This window comes from Carettochelys insculpta, chromosome 6, assembly GCF_033958435.1.
Source record: "Carettochelys insculpta isolate YL-2023 chromosome 6, ASM3395843v1, whole genome shotgun sequence".
Classification (NCBI taxonomy): Eukaryota; Metazoa; Chordata; order Testudines; family Carettochelyidae; genus Carettochelys; species Carettochelys insculpta.
Genome location: NC_134142.1, coordinates 31,535,331 through 31,550,368, shown reverse-complemented (window position 1 = coordinate 31,550,368; position 15,038 = coordinate 31,535,331). Strand labels below are relative to the sequence as shown.

The window sequence follows — 15,038 nt, the reverse complement described above, 5'->3', positions numbered from 1 at the left end:
TTTATTGGCCCAACATCTCTTGATATGAGAGAGAAACTTTCAAAAGACATTCGGGAAAGGAGTCAGGTGACAGCAGCTGGAAGAAGTCCATATGACACCAGTGGCTGCTTTTCTCCCAGAGCAAGAGCTCAACAAGGAGGTTCTCTGGCTGCAGGATAGTGAGTGAGGACTGTGTTGGGATTGAGGAGAGCCAAGTAGCAGCAGGACTGGGGAGGGAATATGTTCACCTTGCTCCTGTGACTCCAGCCAGAAAGGATGAGGCTGGGAGTGCTAGAAAAGAACAAGTCCTTGTGAACTCTTGCTGACCAGGGGAGGAACTACTTATGTTTCTCTCTAGCGATGCTGGAATAAATCAGCCCCTAGGAGGGGGACTATTATTGGAACCACCCAGTGTGTGCATTCCGCAGAGAGTCAAGGGAATCTGAGGACTGTCTGGCCAACTAGTTGTCAGGAGGGGACAAACAGACCCTCTCACAATGTTCTTACATTTCTCTCAGCTCAGGCAGGGAAAACAGGTTTGTCAGGGTATGGTTCACTCATTAAAAGAATGTTTCCACTGGAATTAAAAGGAAGTAAAGATTTCTATTGCATTACTTGGCAAAATGGGATCTTATTAATCCTAAATGTGATCTGTGTGTGCTTTTGTACGCTGTGCTCCATAGATCAGGCGGGTGCTAGACTACCCCTGATTCTATAAATTCAGTGGCCAGAAGTCCCATGGACCTCAGTAGAAGCCGTTAAGCTGGGCGTGTGAGCACTTTAGGAAAAACCTCACTGTAAAAGACTGCCCTAGCTTTCAAGGGCCCTGGGGGGAAGTGGGGAAGGACGGGGCAACTTGGAAAGTCATTGACACCAGCACAGGGTGGGCAAAATATGGCCTGTGAGTCAAATCCAGGCCACTAAATTTCCACAGCCCAGTGGGGTGCTCAGGCTACAGCCCCCACATTGCTCAGATCAGACGGGTGCTAAAGACAAGCGTGCCTCTGTGAGCACACCTCGTGGTGGGAGGGGGGCAGCAGGTCTTCACACAGTGCTCTCATCCACAGCATCACTCTTAACACTCCCGTAGGCTGACAGCTGCAGGGGTAGTACATGCAGGTGCAGGCAGCTCAAGAGAGATTCAGGTGCTGCCCAACTAATTAGCATAGTGCCCACAGCTGTCAGTATGTGTGTCTACTATGCCTGGGTGCACATAGCAAAATTTATTCTGCCCATGGCTGGAAACAATTCGAGGGAACCCTGCCCCGTACTGCCTTCATTAGTCCAGTAGAAAAGTGCAGCCTGTGACCACTTACCTAATTCTTGGAGTGACCCTTCCCCTGAGAAACTTACTGCCCACCTGTAAACTAGCAGTTGTTTTTACAGCTCAGGAATCTTCTGGCTCCGCATGTCTTGTGAACCCCGGGTAAATTCACCCCCCCACCAGCAGAGGGTCAGAATAAGGCCAATCCATTTCTTAAACACAGAGGGACTAAGTAATACATAATAACCTTTGTGTTGTCCCCTAGACAGAGTGACCAGTGTCCAGTTTTTGACTGGGACACCAAGTTGAAAAGGGATGCTGGTCTCTCTGGTCAGCGCCACTATCTATGCTGACGAGTGATTGCATTCATCACAGCCTCCCCTAGCAATTAACTGCTGTATTCACAACTCCAGGTGACTCTGCCAGAAATACCAGCTTTTGTATTTCCAAAAGAGCCCTACAGAATCTCCCTGATATGTTTTTACTGGGTGGAAAGTTTCCAATAATCTTACCCACTTCTTCAAGTATAGGTACAGACACAGCAGAAAGGACAACTCTAAACGTCAGAGTGGGAAATGAGATCTTTTTTGTGCCTTCCAATACCAGCGCTTACTTGCTGGTCCATCTACATTAAAATTAGAAAAATGTAAAACCTTTCCAGAAGTCACTAAAACAACATCCATTATGATTGATTTGAATTAATTCAGTAGGGTCAGTAGGATTCGTTAATATTATACTTAAGTCAGAACATCTGTCATCTGAGGATTTAAAAAGCACGGAAAAAGTTAACACCATCACAGCTGGTTGGAAAATGGATCTCCCCCACCCCCCATGAAAAAATAATTTTTTGGCAAAAATTCAAATAAAAAAATCTGCCAAAATCCAGACATATTTTTGCTGAAAACCAAAATATTTTGATTCAGAAATACTTCCTTCATGGAAATTGCAGTTTGGATGCCTTATGTTCCCATTCTTCTCTACTGCCTGCTCAGACTGTCTCTCCCATCATGCACCAGGATCTCCTCTTCTGGAAAGGGGAAGCAATGCACCATGGGTGTCCCTGACTGTGGTGAATCCTGGGAGATATAATTGATCCCCAAGAGGAAAACAGGGTCATCAGGCAACTGAACTATAAACTTTTATCAGGCATTGCAATGGAAACGTATCAGGATCTGGGCATTCAGCTTTTCAATGAAAAAAATATTTTTTTCTGCTGAGAGTCCAATTTTTCAAACAGCTTTGACTGATTTTTTCAATTTATCTTCATTTTACAGTTGGAATAACTGAGACAGTGAAGGATAGTGGTTGCACACTGAGGCTGTGTCTACACTAGCTCCCTACTTCGAAGGGAGGATGGTAAGTAGGGTGTCGGGAGATTATTAATTTTATTATTTATTTATTTATTTATTTATTATACATTTTATTAATTTTGAGGAGTAAAGGGACTTCGAAGTTGCCCAGGCATTTCGAAATACCGGTGGGCAAGCCACAGCTACACGTGAGCCGGCACTTTGAAGTTTAAAAGTTTGGAGTTGCCGTGGGGGAGAATTAGCTTAACGAAACTGCTGCATATGCAGTGCAGCATTTCATTAATAATCTCCCGACACCTTACTTACCATCCTCCCTTCGAAGTAGGGAGCTAGTGTACACAAGCCCTGAGAGAGTGATAGAGGCTGGACTCCTAACTCACTCTACAGACACTTGGTGCTTGAGAAGTAACCGAGAGAAAGCCGTGCTAGTCTATATACTATCAAAACAAAAAAAGCAGTCCAGTAGCACTTTAAAGACTAACAAAATAATTTATTAGGTGATGAGCTTTTGTGGGACAGACCCACTTCTTCAGACCATAGCCAGACCAGAACAGACTCAATATTTAAGACACAGAGAACCAAAAATAGTAATCAAGGTTGACAAATCAGAAAAACATTATCAAGGTGAACAAATCAGAGAGCAGAGGGGCAGAAGAAGGGGGAGAGTCAAGAATTAGATTAAGCCAAGTATGCAATAGAACCCCTATAATGACCTAAAAAATTCCCATCCCGGTTCAAACCATGCGTTAATGTGTCGAATTTGAATACAAAAGAGAGCTCAGCAGCCTCTCTTTCCAAAGAGTTGTGAAAATTCCTCTTCAGTAAGATGCAAACTTTCAGGTGACTAACGGAATGGCCCACTCCATTAAAGTGGTGGCTGACCAGTTTGTGCATCAGGAGTGTTTTTATGTCTGTTTTATGCCCATTAATTCTTTGTCTAAGAGAGTTTGAAGTCTGTCCAATATACAAAGCATCTGGGCATTATTGGCACATGATGGCATATATGATGCTAGTTGAGGAACATGAGAATGTGCCTGTGTTTTTGTGAATAACCTGGTTTTGTCCAGTGATGGTATCTCCAGAATAGATATGTGCACAAAGCTGGCAATGGGCTTTGTTGCAAGGAAAACTTCCAGGATTGGTGTTCCTGCCATATAGACTGTGATTGTTGGTGAGAATCCTCATAAGGTTGGGAGGCTGTCTGTAGGAGAGAATAGGTCTGTCAACTGGGGCCTTCTGGAGTGTGGCATCCTGATTAAGGATAGGTTGTAGGTCTTTCTTTAATGATGCACTGCAGTAGTTTGAGTTGGGGGCTGTAGGTAATAACCAGTGGTGTTCTGTTCTTGGCTTTTTTGGGCCTATCTTGGAGTAGCTGGTCTCTGGGTATTTGTCTGGCCCTGTCAATTTGTTTTTTTTATTTCTTCTGGTGGAAGTGGGCCATTCTGTTAATGACCTAAAAGTCTGCATCTTACTGAAGAGGAATTTTCACAACACTTTGGAAAGAGAGGCTGCTGAACTCTCTTTTATATTCAAATTCGACACATTAACAAGTGGTTTGAACCGGGATGGGAATTTTTTAGGTCATTATAGGGGCTCTTTTGCTTACTTGGCTTAATCTAATTCTTGACTCCCCCCACCCCCCTCTGCCCCCCTATTCTCTCATTTGCTCACCTTGATAATATTTTTCTGATTTGTCAACCTTGATTACTGTTTTTTGTTCTCTGTGCCTTAAATATTGAGTCTGTTCTGGTATGGTTATGGTCTGAAGAAGTGGGTGTGTCTCACAAAAGCTCATCACCTAATACATTATTTTGTTAGTCTTTAAAGTGCGACTGGACTGCTTTTTTGTTTTGGTGCCTGAGAGTGAGCTCTCTGACACCAGTTTAACACCAAAGTAACTACTGATTAGTGGCATTATGCCAATACAACAATCACTGTCACTTCAGAATTTGGTTTGTAAGCTATATATGTGAAGCTAGAAAAAACAAACAACAGAAATGTTTGTGACTCTTTCCACTTATTCTGATATAAAGCAGGAATAATTCCATAGATGGCAAGCATCAGCAATAGATAAAATTGGGGGGTGTGTGGCATCAGAATCAAGCTCAAAATGTCTACCTTTAGAAACATTTTTAAAAATGGAGGAAAGAATAAGAATAGTTATTTGTATTACAGTAGCCCTTGATTTAATGAACTAATGGGGGGAAGGGGTGTCCATTAATGGTCAAAGTGCATTAAATCCAAATCTGCAGGACTGGAGGCACCTTACAAGGTGCACTAAGGAGTGCTCTGTCCGAGACTTGGGAGGAACACAGTGGGCTCAGGAGAGAAAGCTTGGCCTCTGGGCTTGCTTGCTATGAGCTGCTCATCACCCACCCAAGGCTGGGCACTCCCGTGGAAATTAAGTTTCCCTGGAGCAGGCATGCCTCTGCCGAGGGCTCCAGCTGTCAGGACACCTGCCAGCTGTCTGGTACAGTCACCCACCCTGCTGGGAGGAGGCTGAGTGCTGGTTCCAGCAGCGGCAGCCCCTCCAGCCCCAGAAGCTCCAGCCACTCCTGTGGCCCCAGCTGCAGGGGCTCTAGTGAGTTGCCAGCATTTATGGGGGAGGTGGGTAGACAGCATCCATTATTTCCAAAGTCTGTTAAATCGGGGTCCATTAAATTGAGGGTTTATTGTATATAGTAAGGCTATGGCTACACTGTAGCCGTAACTTGAAAGAACTTACACAATTTGCACAACACATATTGTGTAAGGTATTTCAAGTTATCTTTTTTAGAACTCAGTGCCATCAAACTGCACCAAAGTTTGAAATAAGGGGCTATTTCAAGGTTTCTGCTAGCCCTCTCATGACAAGGGGTAACAGAAATTGAATACCATGCTTGAAATAGCATTGCGTTTAGCCCCAGAGTTGCTATTTTAGGATATCTTAGGATACAACAGTGTAGCTATAGACTAAGACACAATCCCTGTCCCAAAGACCTTGCAGTCTAAACAGACAAGGCAGACAAATCGTGGGAGAAAGGAAGTCCATTCTACATATGGGGCTCGGAGGCAGAGAGATCAGGAAATTTGCCCAAGGTCACATAGGAAGTCTGTGGCAGAGCTTGGAACTGAACCTAGAGCTTGGTATTCCCTGTAAGCTGTGTGCTTGCGTGACCACTCAGGAGAGATTCAAATGCTTCCCAGCTGATTAACAGAGTGCACACAACTAGGCTGGCTGTTTCTCCTGGTGGTGCATATTCACACATACCTCAGTGCACATAACAATTTTATTCTGTGCATAGAAGGAAAAAAATCTGCACACGGATGCATAAGATTGAAGATAACATTGCTAGATCTCTCAAGTCCTGCTTCAGTTCTTTAAACATGGACACTCCTCTCTCTCGAGGACAGACTCATAATGGTGGGTGGATGGCTGGATGCATTTAGTATGTGCCAATAAATCAGCTGACTGAGTCCATCTTTCAAATAATCAAGATGGATTTTCAGTGGTAAAGAAAACATGCAGACTGGAAAAAATACCTTTGTTTGCCCTGAACTAAGACCCTACAAGGAGCATAACATATGTCCTTCTATGAGAAATGACATTGTTTGACCACAAGTTATCAGGATTCAAGCAAGAATTACTGTGTGATGCATACTCCGTTACGCAGGAGGCTAGACTTAATAATCACAGTGATCTCTTCTAGCTTTAAAATATATAAAGTGTTCTACTACTTACCAACACATTGGTTGTTTTGATCCATTTGGTAGCCAAACCGACACATCAGAGGTCTTGTAGCAGTAGGGTAGTTTGAAGCTGGAGGTGGTGGATAAATATTTGAATAAGCATTCAGATATGGTGATCGATAAACTGGATTTGTTCGAGGAATGCACAAATAGCCACCATTCTGGTTAACACACACCATATCTCCCCTACAGGCCTCAGGAATAGTCCGACATTCATCAACATCTGGAAGGAAAGAGTAATAGAAGGTCAATTGGATCAGCAATTTCCACAACTGGTTCTTAATGTGACACATGAACAGAGCAGTACATATGAAAATACTTGGGATTTTGCTGAATGTGTGATGCACAGCTTGTTCTAGGAAAAGCTATGCCAATGCTTGCCTTTGTGGAGTCTCACTTTAAAGTCAGCTCACATCATAACAGGACACAGGGCATATTTTCAACCTAGCATGTGTTCTACTTTACAATCAAGGAAAAAGAAACACTTTTCTTTTACATAGCCACTCAGTTTAAACACCGGTTACGCATGGCTAGAGCATCCTACAGCCTGTTTCTCCTAAAAGATCTGTCCAAGCCACAACATTCAGATCCAGATTTCAAACCCTGGTGGTTTGGTTTGCCCAGCTGTGAAACTTGGATCCTGATCTGGGACTCTGTAGTGCCTCCCACACACAAAGTTTGAGACGTTCAAGACTGGGGATGTGGTTCAGGTCTCTTTTTTGTTCTGACTGGGATTTTTTGTGCTGAGCTTAAAGAGATGAGCAGGATCTGAGCGTTTGCTTGGCTGGGAGGGTGGAACTGCTAGGCTGCTCAGACAGGGCATCTCCATTTTTATGTTTTTATCTTACTGTCTGTTGGTGCCTGTGGAAAGTGCTGTGTTGACAGTCCTGGAGACAGAAGTCCTCTGTTCATACACAGAGAAGATGTTACACGGACAAAGTGCAAACTTCCCTATGCTGCCCCGAAGTGCACTTTAATTCTGGCCTAGAGAGTGAGAAGAACTTTCCATGTACGGCCTCTTGGCTAAAGCTGCCACAAGTAGCCAGGGGTATTTTCCTCTCTTCTTTGGCAACTAGACTGAGTACTTATACCCATGTCATATCAGCCCTGTGAAGAGCAGTGCCCCCACTCTGAATGATGACATTTTCATATTGAAGGAATGATGCAAGTGAACAATTTCCAAAGGCTTTGGTATAACTGATACATAGTTGCCAGACACTGAGCACGTCCCCTTCAGCTAAAATACATGGATAGTTGCACATTATTCATTTAACCAAGCCAGCATATCTGAACCCCAGTTTAAATGAATTGATTCAGTCAATATCCTACCTAAGCATTGCCCAGAGACACGGTCCAGGTCAAACCCGTTAGTGCATTGCTGCTAAAACAAGAAAAGAAAGGATACTCAGTGATTGTGTAACGGGATATGACAAAAACCAACATGAGCATCTGGATTATTATACTGAAGTATGTTCACATTGTACAACATGTAAAAAAAAGGAAGGCAGTCCCTTCTCCAGATTCCAAAGGATGTGTGAGTTGACTCTCCCATGGAGTGATCAGCAGGGTTTGAACTCAGACCCTTCAGCACTGTAGTACAGACCTCTTACTTTAGCTCATGCAGTACTATAAGCTGGTAGAAGTATCAGGCTGTCATTCTCTAATGGAACAACCAAAAGTTAGTCTGCCGATGGCTTATAGCTTAGTGAATTGGCCACTGGACAGGACTCAGGAAAGCTGGATTCAACTTCTGGCTCTGCCACTTATCTGAGTGACCTGAGGCAAGCCACCTCCCTATCAGTTTTTCTGTCAAATGGGAATAATGATACTGACCACCTGTTTTGCCAAGCACTTTAAAATCTATGGATAAAAAGGGCAACATACTGTCTAGGAATTACATCTCTTGTTAGCACTGGTTTTGAGGAGGAGAAATAGTGTTTTGTAAAAGGTGTTAGCCAGCTCTGGTGTTGACAAAGCAATGTTTACTTTCAAAGGCAATTTGGTGGAGTTGGAATCTAGGGTATAACTTGACCAGCTCAGCACACACAGAGACTACATTTACATCCAACTGCTGACAAATCCTTAGCTGAAGCTTTTTTCCAAGGGCGCAAAGTCTACAGGATTTCCCTCGCATCACTATACAAACCACTTGCAGGGCTAGCACTGTGGTCTCCAACATGATGGCAAGCCCTCTACCATGTCATCTAGAGAAATAACTCCAGTAGAGCATCCTCCAGAACCCAGGGAAGTCTGTTTGAAGATGGCCATCGACTTCAGTGGGTTTTGGATCTGGCTGTCGGCTAGTAATAGCTGATCAGCCAGTAGAAGGGAGCATGATAGCCCATCTGTCAGTAGATCACACTGACAGTGTGAAAACAGGGACATAGAAGACAGGATGTACTGGAAGAACTCAAGTGCAGCAGGATTTGGGGTGCTTTTCTTCTGGGCATCAAGGGAGAAGTAAGTTTTCTCAATGTATTTGAAACCAGTAGCAAGTGTTGCCTTGGTGAGCTGGGAAGGGAACGTGTGTCATGCATACGTGGAAGTAATGTAAACTGCAGGTGGGAGTGATAGAATGAGTGGAATGAACAAGGCACTGAGACAGGCGTTTCTGAAGGGGCAAAGGAGAATGGCAGGAGGCACATGAGTGATTATTCGAATGTATGAAGCAAGCCCCTCCATCTACCCACAGGAGCACTGTGGTAAGGAAATCAGCCTGCATTTACTTTAACATTATGAAATGTTTTAGCATCCTCTGGAGGAAGCCAAAAACATATTCTGATGGGAGAGTCTGTTTTCAATCTGCCATGTAAAGAACATACATACAGTTTATGCGTCTAACCCTTTTACCTAGCTTAGGGTTCAGCAACCAAAACAGCAAGCATTTTTTTCAAATCCAGTAAAAAAATCAGTAATTCAAGAGCCGCAATGCATGTGAATACAAGATGGTCCTTAATAACTAACATCAAACCACTCTTTTTGTAACTCGGTTTAAGAACAGTGCACACAACAATTTGTACAGTAAACCCTTGACGTACATGGCTTCAAGTTGCACATACCTCACTTTAAAGCGAGTTAAGCACAACTTGACACTGCGCTGCAGCCCCTTCTCCCTGCCTTCCCCCAGCGGCACAGCTGTCAGCTGCGGGCAGCTAGGTGAGCTAAAAGTTTTCTCCCAACTATGCCACTGGGAGAAGGCAGGGAGAAGTAGCCAGGAAACTGAACAGCCCTGAGTCTGCAAGCAGAGGGGAGTTGGGAACCAAGCAGCAGCCTGGTTCAAATCTCCCCTTCAACTTGCACAAATATTTGAGTTACACAGGTGTTGCAGGAACACAAGCCCTGCATAACTCAAGGGTTTACTGTAATGTGATACATGTTTACAGCAGGATGTTCACAAACATTTTATATATTCTATTTCCTCACACTTCACTTGTGTCTGTACCACTGTCTTCCTGACTTTCACTCCTACCTACTTTAATTGTGTCAATTTTACTTCATGTTTAATTTCAGTTTTCTTTCTTAAAATGCGTGTTGCCTTTCACAGCAGGAATGCTGCAGGCTTCCTTTTCCTTTTCAAAATCAAGAGCTTATTAGCAACATGGTCAAAACACAGATATGGTTTTGGACTGGAACTGGCTTTGCACTGCACAAACAAACAAACAAACCCTCCTGATTATTTTTGATGAATGGTGAACATCTAAAATCGCAACAATGAACAACTGATATCTAAATAGCAAACAACATGTGATCTCATAATGTTGGATAACTCCCCCTTTTGTGCAGTGCATAGCAAATAACATTTTAAAAAATTAAAATGTCAAAATCAGGATGAAACATTACAAAAGTATAAAAGAAATCATTTCAATCACCTCAGTCCTTTTTTTTTTTTTTTTTTTTACATTTTATTTTCAGTTTGTGAAAATGTTTGAAATTTCAATGTTTTGTCCCAATTCAGGACGGGAAAAAATTTCAAAATCTCTAACATTCTCAAAGGAGAGGGAATCCATTTTGTGCCCAGCTCTAATAGTGTCAGCAATATCAGGTAACAAGCCACACATAGTCAACTGTCAATCCAGCAGGGAAAAAAACCCCTAAATTTCAAACCCTTCTGTGAAAGGTATTTAGAAACACAACCATGAACAATGCAGGATTATCACCATCAAATCAGAATCTAAACTGATTTTGTCTCTCCCTTCCTGCCCCCGCTGCCCTTAATTTACAGTGAATGCAATGCCCAGGAACATGAAAGACTAATAAAATTTGACTGAGTCAAGCTTAACTCAGATAGGATCTTTGTAAGCTTCTTTATGCAGTTCTACTAACGTATTCACCCTCATTCCTGAGCTGCTATGCTCCTGATATTCCCAGAAATTAGAATGACAACTAGAATGGCATCACCAAGCTTCCGAGCTCACAGGTGACAGGACTAAGCCTAGAGGCCGTAAACTTTTCACACACACAACTCCCATTCAAATCAATAAGAGAGCCAAACATGGAGGGTCCTCTCTGGCAGAACTCAGGATTCAAAATTCCTTTGTGAGTGCTTGTGCTCATTCATTTTCAAGGATTGCTTAGCTCAGAGACAGTGTCTGGTTTCCTTTGAGGCTTGTCTTTCTCCAAAAATTTCCTGCTGAGTTGACAGTCCACATTAGACTCCAGGATCCTGCTGGCTCCTATCTAAAGCCTAGACCGCATAGCTTCCTGTTCATCCAAGTCCCAGACCACAGATTTCCTATTCACCTGCTTTCCAAGTAAGCCTCATGCCATGAAATGCTTTAGTGTAAGAAAGTGTATGTTTTCAGTGTGCTCATCTCACCTGTGCTTTCCCAGGGCATGTAACGCAGGTGGCCAGAATGAAAACAGTCAGTATCCTGTAATATGCATAGAAAGTAAGATGTCAGCATCATAATGGCCATGTTCATCTTACAGATTTAGAGATTAGGATATATAACATATATTGCTATAAATAGATACAAGATCTAGTCCAACTATACACATAAAACGAGGGGATCTATACTAGCTGTCACCACTCAAGACAGACTTTGGAGTCATTGTGGATAATTCACTGAAAATAGCCATTCAATGGACAATGGCAGTCAAAAAAACCAAACAATGCAATCATTAAGAAAGGAACACATAATCAGTCGGAGAATATCTTATTGTCTCTGTGTAAATCCATGGTATCTTGAATACTTGTGCATATGAGGTCACATCATCTCAAAAAAGATACATTCGAATAGGAAGAGGTTCAGAAAAGGACAACAAAATTATTAGGGGTTTGGAATGGCTGTCATATGAGGAGAGATTAATAAGACTGGGACTTCTCAGCTTGGAAGAGAGATGACTGAGGGGGGATATGACTGATGTCTGTAAAATAATGACTGATTTAGACTAAGTAGGTAAGGAAGTGCTATTTACGCCTTCTCATAACACAAGAACGTGTGGTCACCAAATGAAATTGGTAGGCAACAGGTTTAAAACAAACAAAAGGAAGTATTTCTTCACACAACACACTCAACTGGTAGAGCTTTTTGCTGGAGGATGTTATGAAGGCCAAGATCATAACAGGGTTGAAAAAACTAGCTAAATTAATGGAGCCTCGGTCCATCAATGGCTATTAGCCAGGATGGGCAGGGGTGGTGTCCCTAGCTTCTGTTTGCTAGAAGCTGGGAATAAGTGACAGGTGGATGCATCACTTAATGATTACCTGTTCTGTTCAGTGCCTCTGGGGCATCTGGCACTGTCCCCTGTCAGATGATACTGGACTAGATAGACCTTTGGTCTGCCCAATATGGCTGTTCTTATGAGGCCAAATTAATCTCTGGTGTTACTCCAGTGCACTCCTCAGAGACTCACTGTAGCGGAATTTAGCCAACGACTAACTCCATGGCCCAGATTCATACCTCTGTGAAGTCAGTGTTCTTACTCCGGACTTACATCAGTGAGATCAGAATCAGGCCCTAAATATGCCTAGGCTAATATGTCTCCTTTATTATAGACTATGCAAAAGCACATTAAAGGGCAACTTTTTACTAGTGAATAATAAAACTCCATGGCACCTTTCAACAGGGAATCTCAAAACCCTTCACAAGCATTAATTTAGTGCACAACCTCTTTAAGAGTTCAGTAAGTATTATACACAGTTGAGCGATAGATACAGTGTGTGTCATTTGCAGGGCTAGACCATGGTTCATCCCCCCCAAAAAGTGCCTTTAAAATCAACAGATGTGTTAGGGTCAGATTTTGCCTCTTTACAAATGAAGACTGAGTATTAGCTTGCTCTGTATGTAGCTGCATTGTGCCAGGTCATCAGCTGATATAAATCAAAGTCTTCAGTGAAGCCTGCTGATTTGCAGTAGCTGTCTGGCCTTTGTATTTTCACAGGACTTCTTATAAAGCAAAAAATCTGACCCGTGACTATTAATATTTGGCTGCAGTTTGAGCCCTGATCTAAAGTACAAGAGATTTGTTCTAACCATATAAATACCCTGACCATATCAAAATGTTGGATAATAACTAGTGCCAGATTGAAATTTGGAAGGAACAATACAGTTATTTTGTTTTCTGTGTACTTTAAGTGCAGTATTTTTTAGGGGGTTTTTTTGTAATAAAAGTCCTTTTTAATGAATTTTAGAGCCATGTCTTGCTTACACTGGAGATTATTGCTGACTGTCTATAGAACATACAGTATATTTCAAAAAAGCATGGGAAGCAGGAAAATTTTAGGTAGCTTCACTTCTCTTACCTAAAGGAGAAGCCAACTTTCCTTACATGCTCTTTTAACTCTGCCTGTGATTCCTACAGCAAGTCAAGGTACTGAACGTGACTTATTAGCTACATCAGACAAAACTACTCACAAACTGACAAGCACATTTTAAAACATGAGAATGTGTTAGTTGAGCACCAAAAAGTATACTCCACCCCGAACACATTTGTTCATGCTGCTGTGCAGGCAAATACTGCTTGTTTGGCAAGTTAGGGAGTGACACAAACTGGCAAATTCTGTAATGACTTTTTCCTAGAAATGGAGGTAATGCATTTAAGGCACTATGTCATCCATTTCAGACTGCATCTCTTTTATGTGTCCCTTAAATCCTTTTAAGGGACAGAGCATATTGTCTCAAGCATGCATTAGGTATATTGCACATTCATTTTGTATATAGGAAGAGGAATAATGAGAGAAATTGAAAGTTTTATTGCTCTATGTTAATGCCTAAAGAGCTAGACTTTGTTAGACAACAAAAAATTCATGTCCACTTACTGAGAGTATCCACAACTGTATACGTCCTTTTCAGTTTCAAGAATTAAGAGCCTCTAGGTTCTTCTGAGCTATGGGGAAGGTGATAGAATAATACAGAGAATCTCCTGGGATGTGTTTGAGCTGCAGTCTCTGCTTTATTTGATTTTACTCTATCAGATCCCTTGATCCCCTAAGAATTAACAGACATAACACAAGCCAAAACAGCTGGTCCTGTTGATTTGTTCAGCAGGCAAAATATTATAAAATAGCAATTAACTTCTGCAACAAACTAGTGAAGTTTAAAGGAATTACTGTGGCTCGTAACTCCAGAGAAAGCAGCTGTGATTTTAGCCAGAAGACCCTTCACTGCAGCAATTCAGCATTTCCTCAAGAGAGATCCCCAAATGCAGAATATAGCATAGATCAAGAGAGAAATTGCTAGAGACAGCACAGCTTTTATAACAAACAAAAAGAGCTTGAACCCCGTCTTTACCCACTAAGATCCTGTCCCTTTGCAAATGGATTTAGCCAGTGAACTGGCATAGTGACTCCGAGCCACAGACATTTTCATAACTAGGTTACCATTCAGTGAGTTAAGAAGTTTGGTGCACAGTACCTACCTCTTTACTTCTTGCATGTCCAACTTTGGTTAGGAAAGGTAGAAAAAAAGAATCTGCACTGCTGAATAACTAAAAAACGTGTCTGAACAGCAGTGTTTTGTTAGCACTTGAGTTCTTCAGTCATTTGTATTCCAAAGTCTGAAATATCATATAATAGACAGGGCAGGGAGAAGTCGGCTCCGCCTCAGTCACTGGAGAGAATACAGCAAAGGCACCTGGTTTTGCTTAGTTCTCTTCTGTAATTCAGCATTAAACCAATTGGAGGAGGAATGTTAAAAATGAACACTTCATTTTCTAAGTATGTTAAACAATGCAAATGGGGGCCTCAGTCGGGGGACAGCTGGTTTAGATTACAGAGCTCACCAACTGGCTAGACTCCTCACAACAACCTCGAGAAGCCTGCCAGGATAAAAGACTCACAGCTTTAAGGAAAGCCTCTCTTACTGCAAACGTTAGAAGTAAACGTGCCTCGGCGTAGAGGCAGCACTGTTATTGGATAGAGCCCCTTATCAAGGGGCTGGAAAACAGACTGCTTTCCTTTCATTCAGAGCAAAAACCTGGACTTTTTAGGGGCCTCGTAGCGGGCCATCAGCTTGGATGATAAATACACAGCACTGCAATACTTCATGCCAATAGTGTATTGATGAAAGCTCTGGCCCTGTGGGAGATGAATGACTTGCATTCATGGCAATTGCAATTACAGGGTCTATGTAATTTTGATTTATTTGAAAACAAGAGAAAACAAATTTGACATGCAAGGGGAAGTAACTGCACTGTCTGAAAGTTTGGCCATTTTCAAGCTGATGCCAAACTTAAGGCTTCAGTTAGTAAAATGGAAGATTTCGCAGGAAACCAGCAGCACTTTCCTTCTGCCTGCTTTTAGGCTGGAGCTGTGA

The 15,038-nt window shown here is 42.3% G+C and overlaps 1 protein-coding gene across 5 annotated transcripts in view; it reads right to left on the bottom strand.

Annotated features, from left to right (window-relative positions):
- Positions 1-14,810, bottom strand: part of FBLN5 (fibulin 5) — a 61,155-nt gene extending 46,345 nt beyond the window's left edge. Inside the window, exons 1-5 of one of the 5 annotated variants that reach the window (XM_074996614.1) lie at positions 14,143-14,809; positions 13,544-13,712; positions 11,099-11,153; positions 7,612-7,663; positions 6,275-6,505 (exon numbers count right to left, since the gene is read on the bottom strand). In XM_074996614.1, the coding sequence (XP_074852715.1) occupies positions 6,275-6,461 (187 nt within the window). In that variant the 5' untranslated portion in view covers positions 6,462-6,505; positions 7,612-7,663; positions 11,099-11,153; positions 13,544-13,712; positions 14,143-14,809. Of the gene's footprint in view, positions 1-6,274; positions 6,506-7,611; positions 7,664-11,098; positions 11,154-13,543; positions 13,713-14,142 lie in introns of those variants that run through there. The other 4 variants (XM_074996611.1, XM_074996612.1, XM_074996615.1 and 1 more) reach the window with 4 other exon arrangements.
- Between the last annotated feature and the right edge of the window lie 228 nt (positions 14,811-15,038).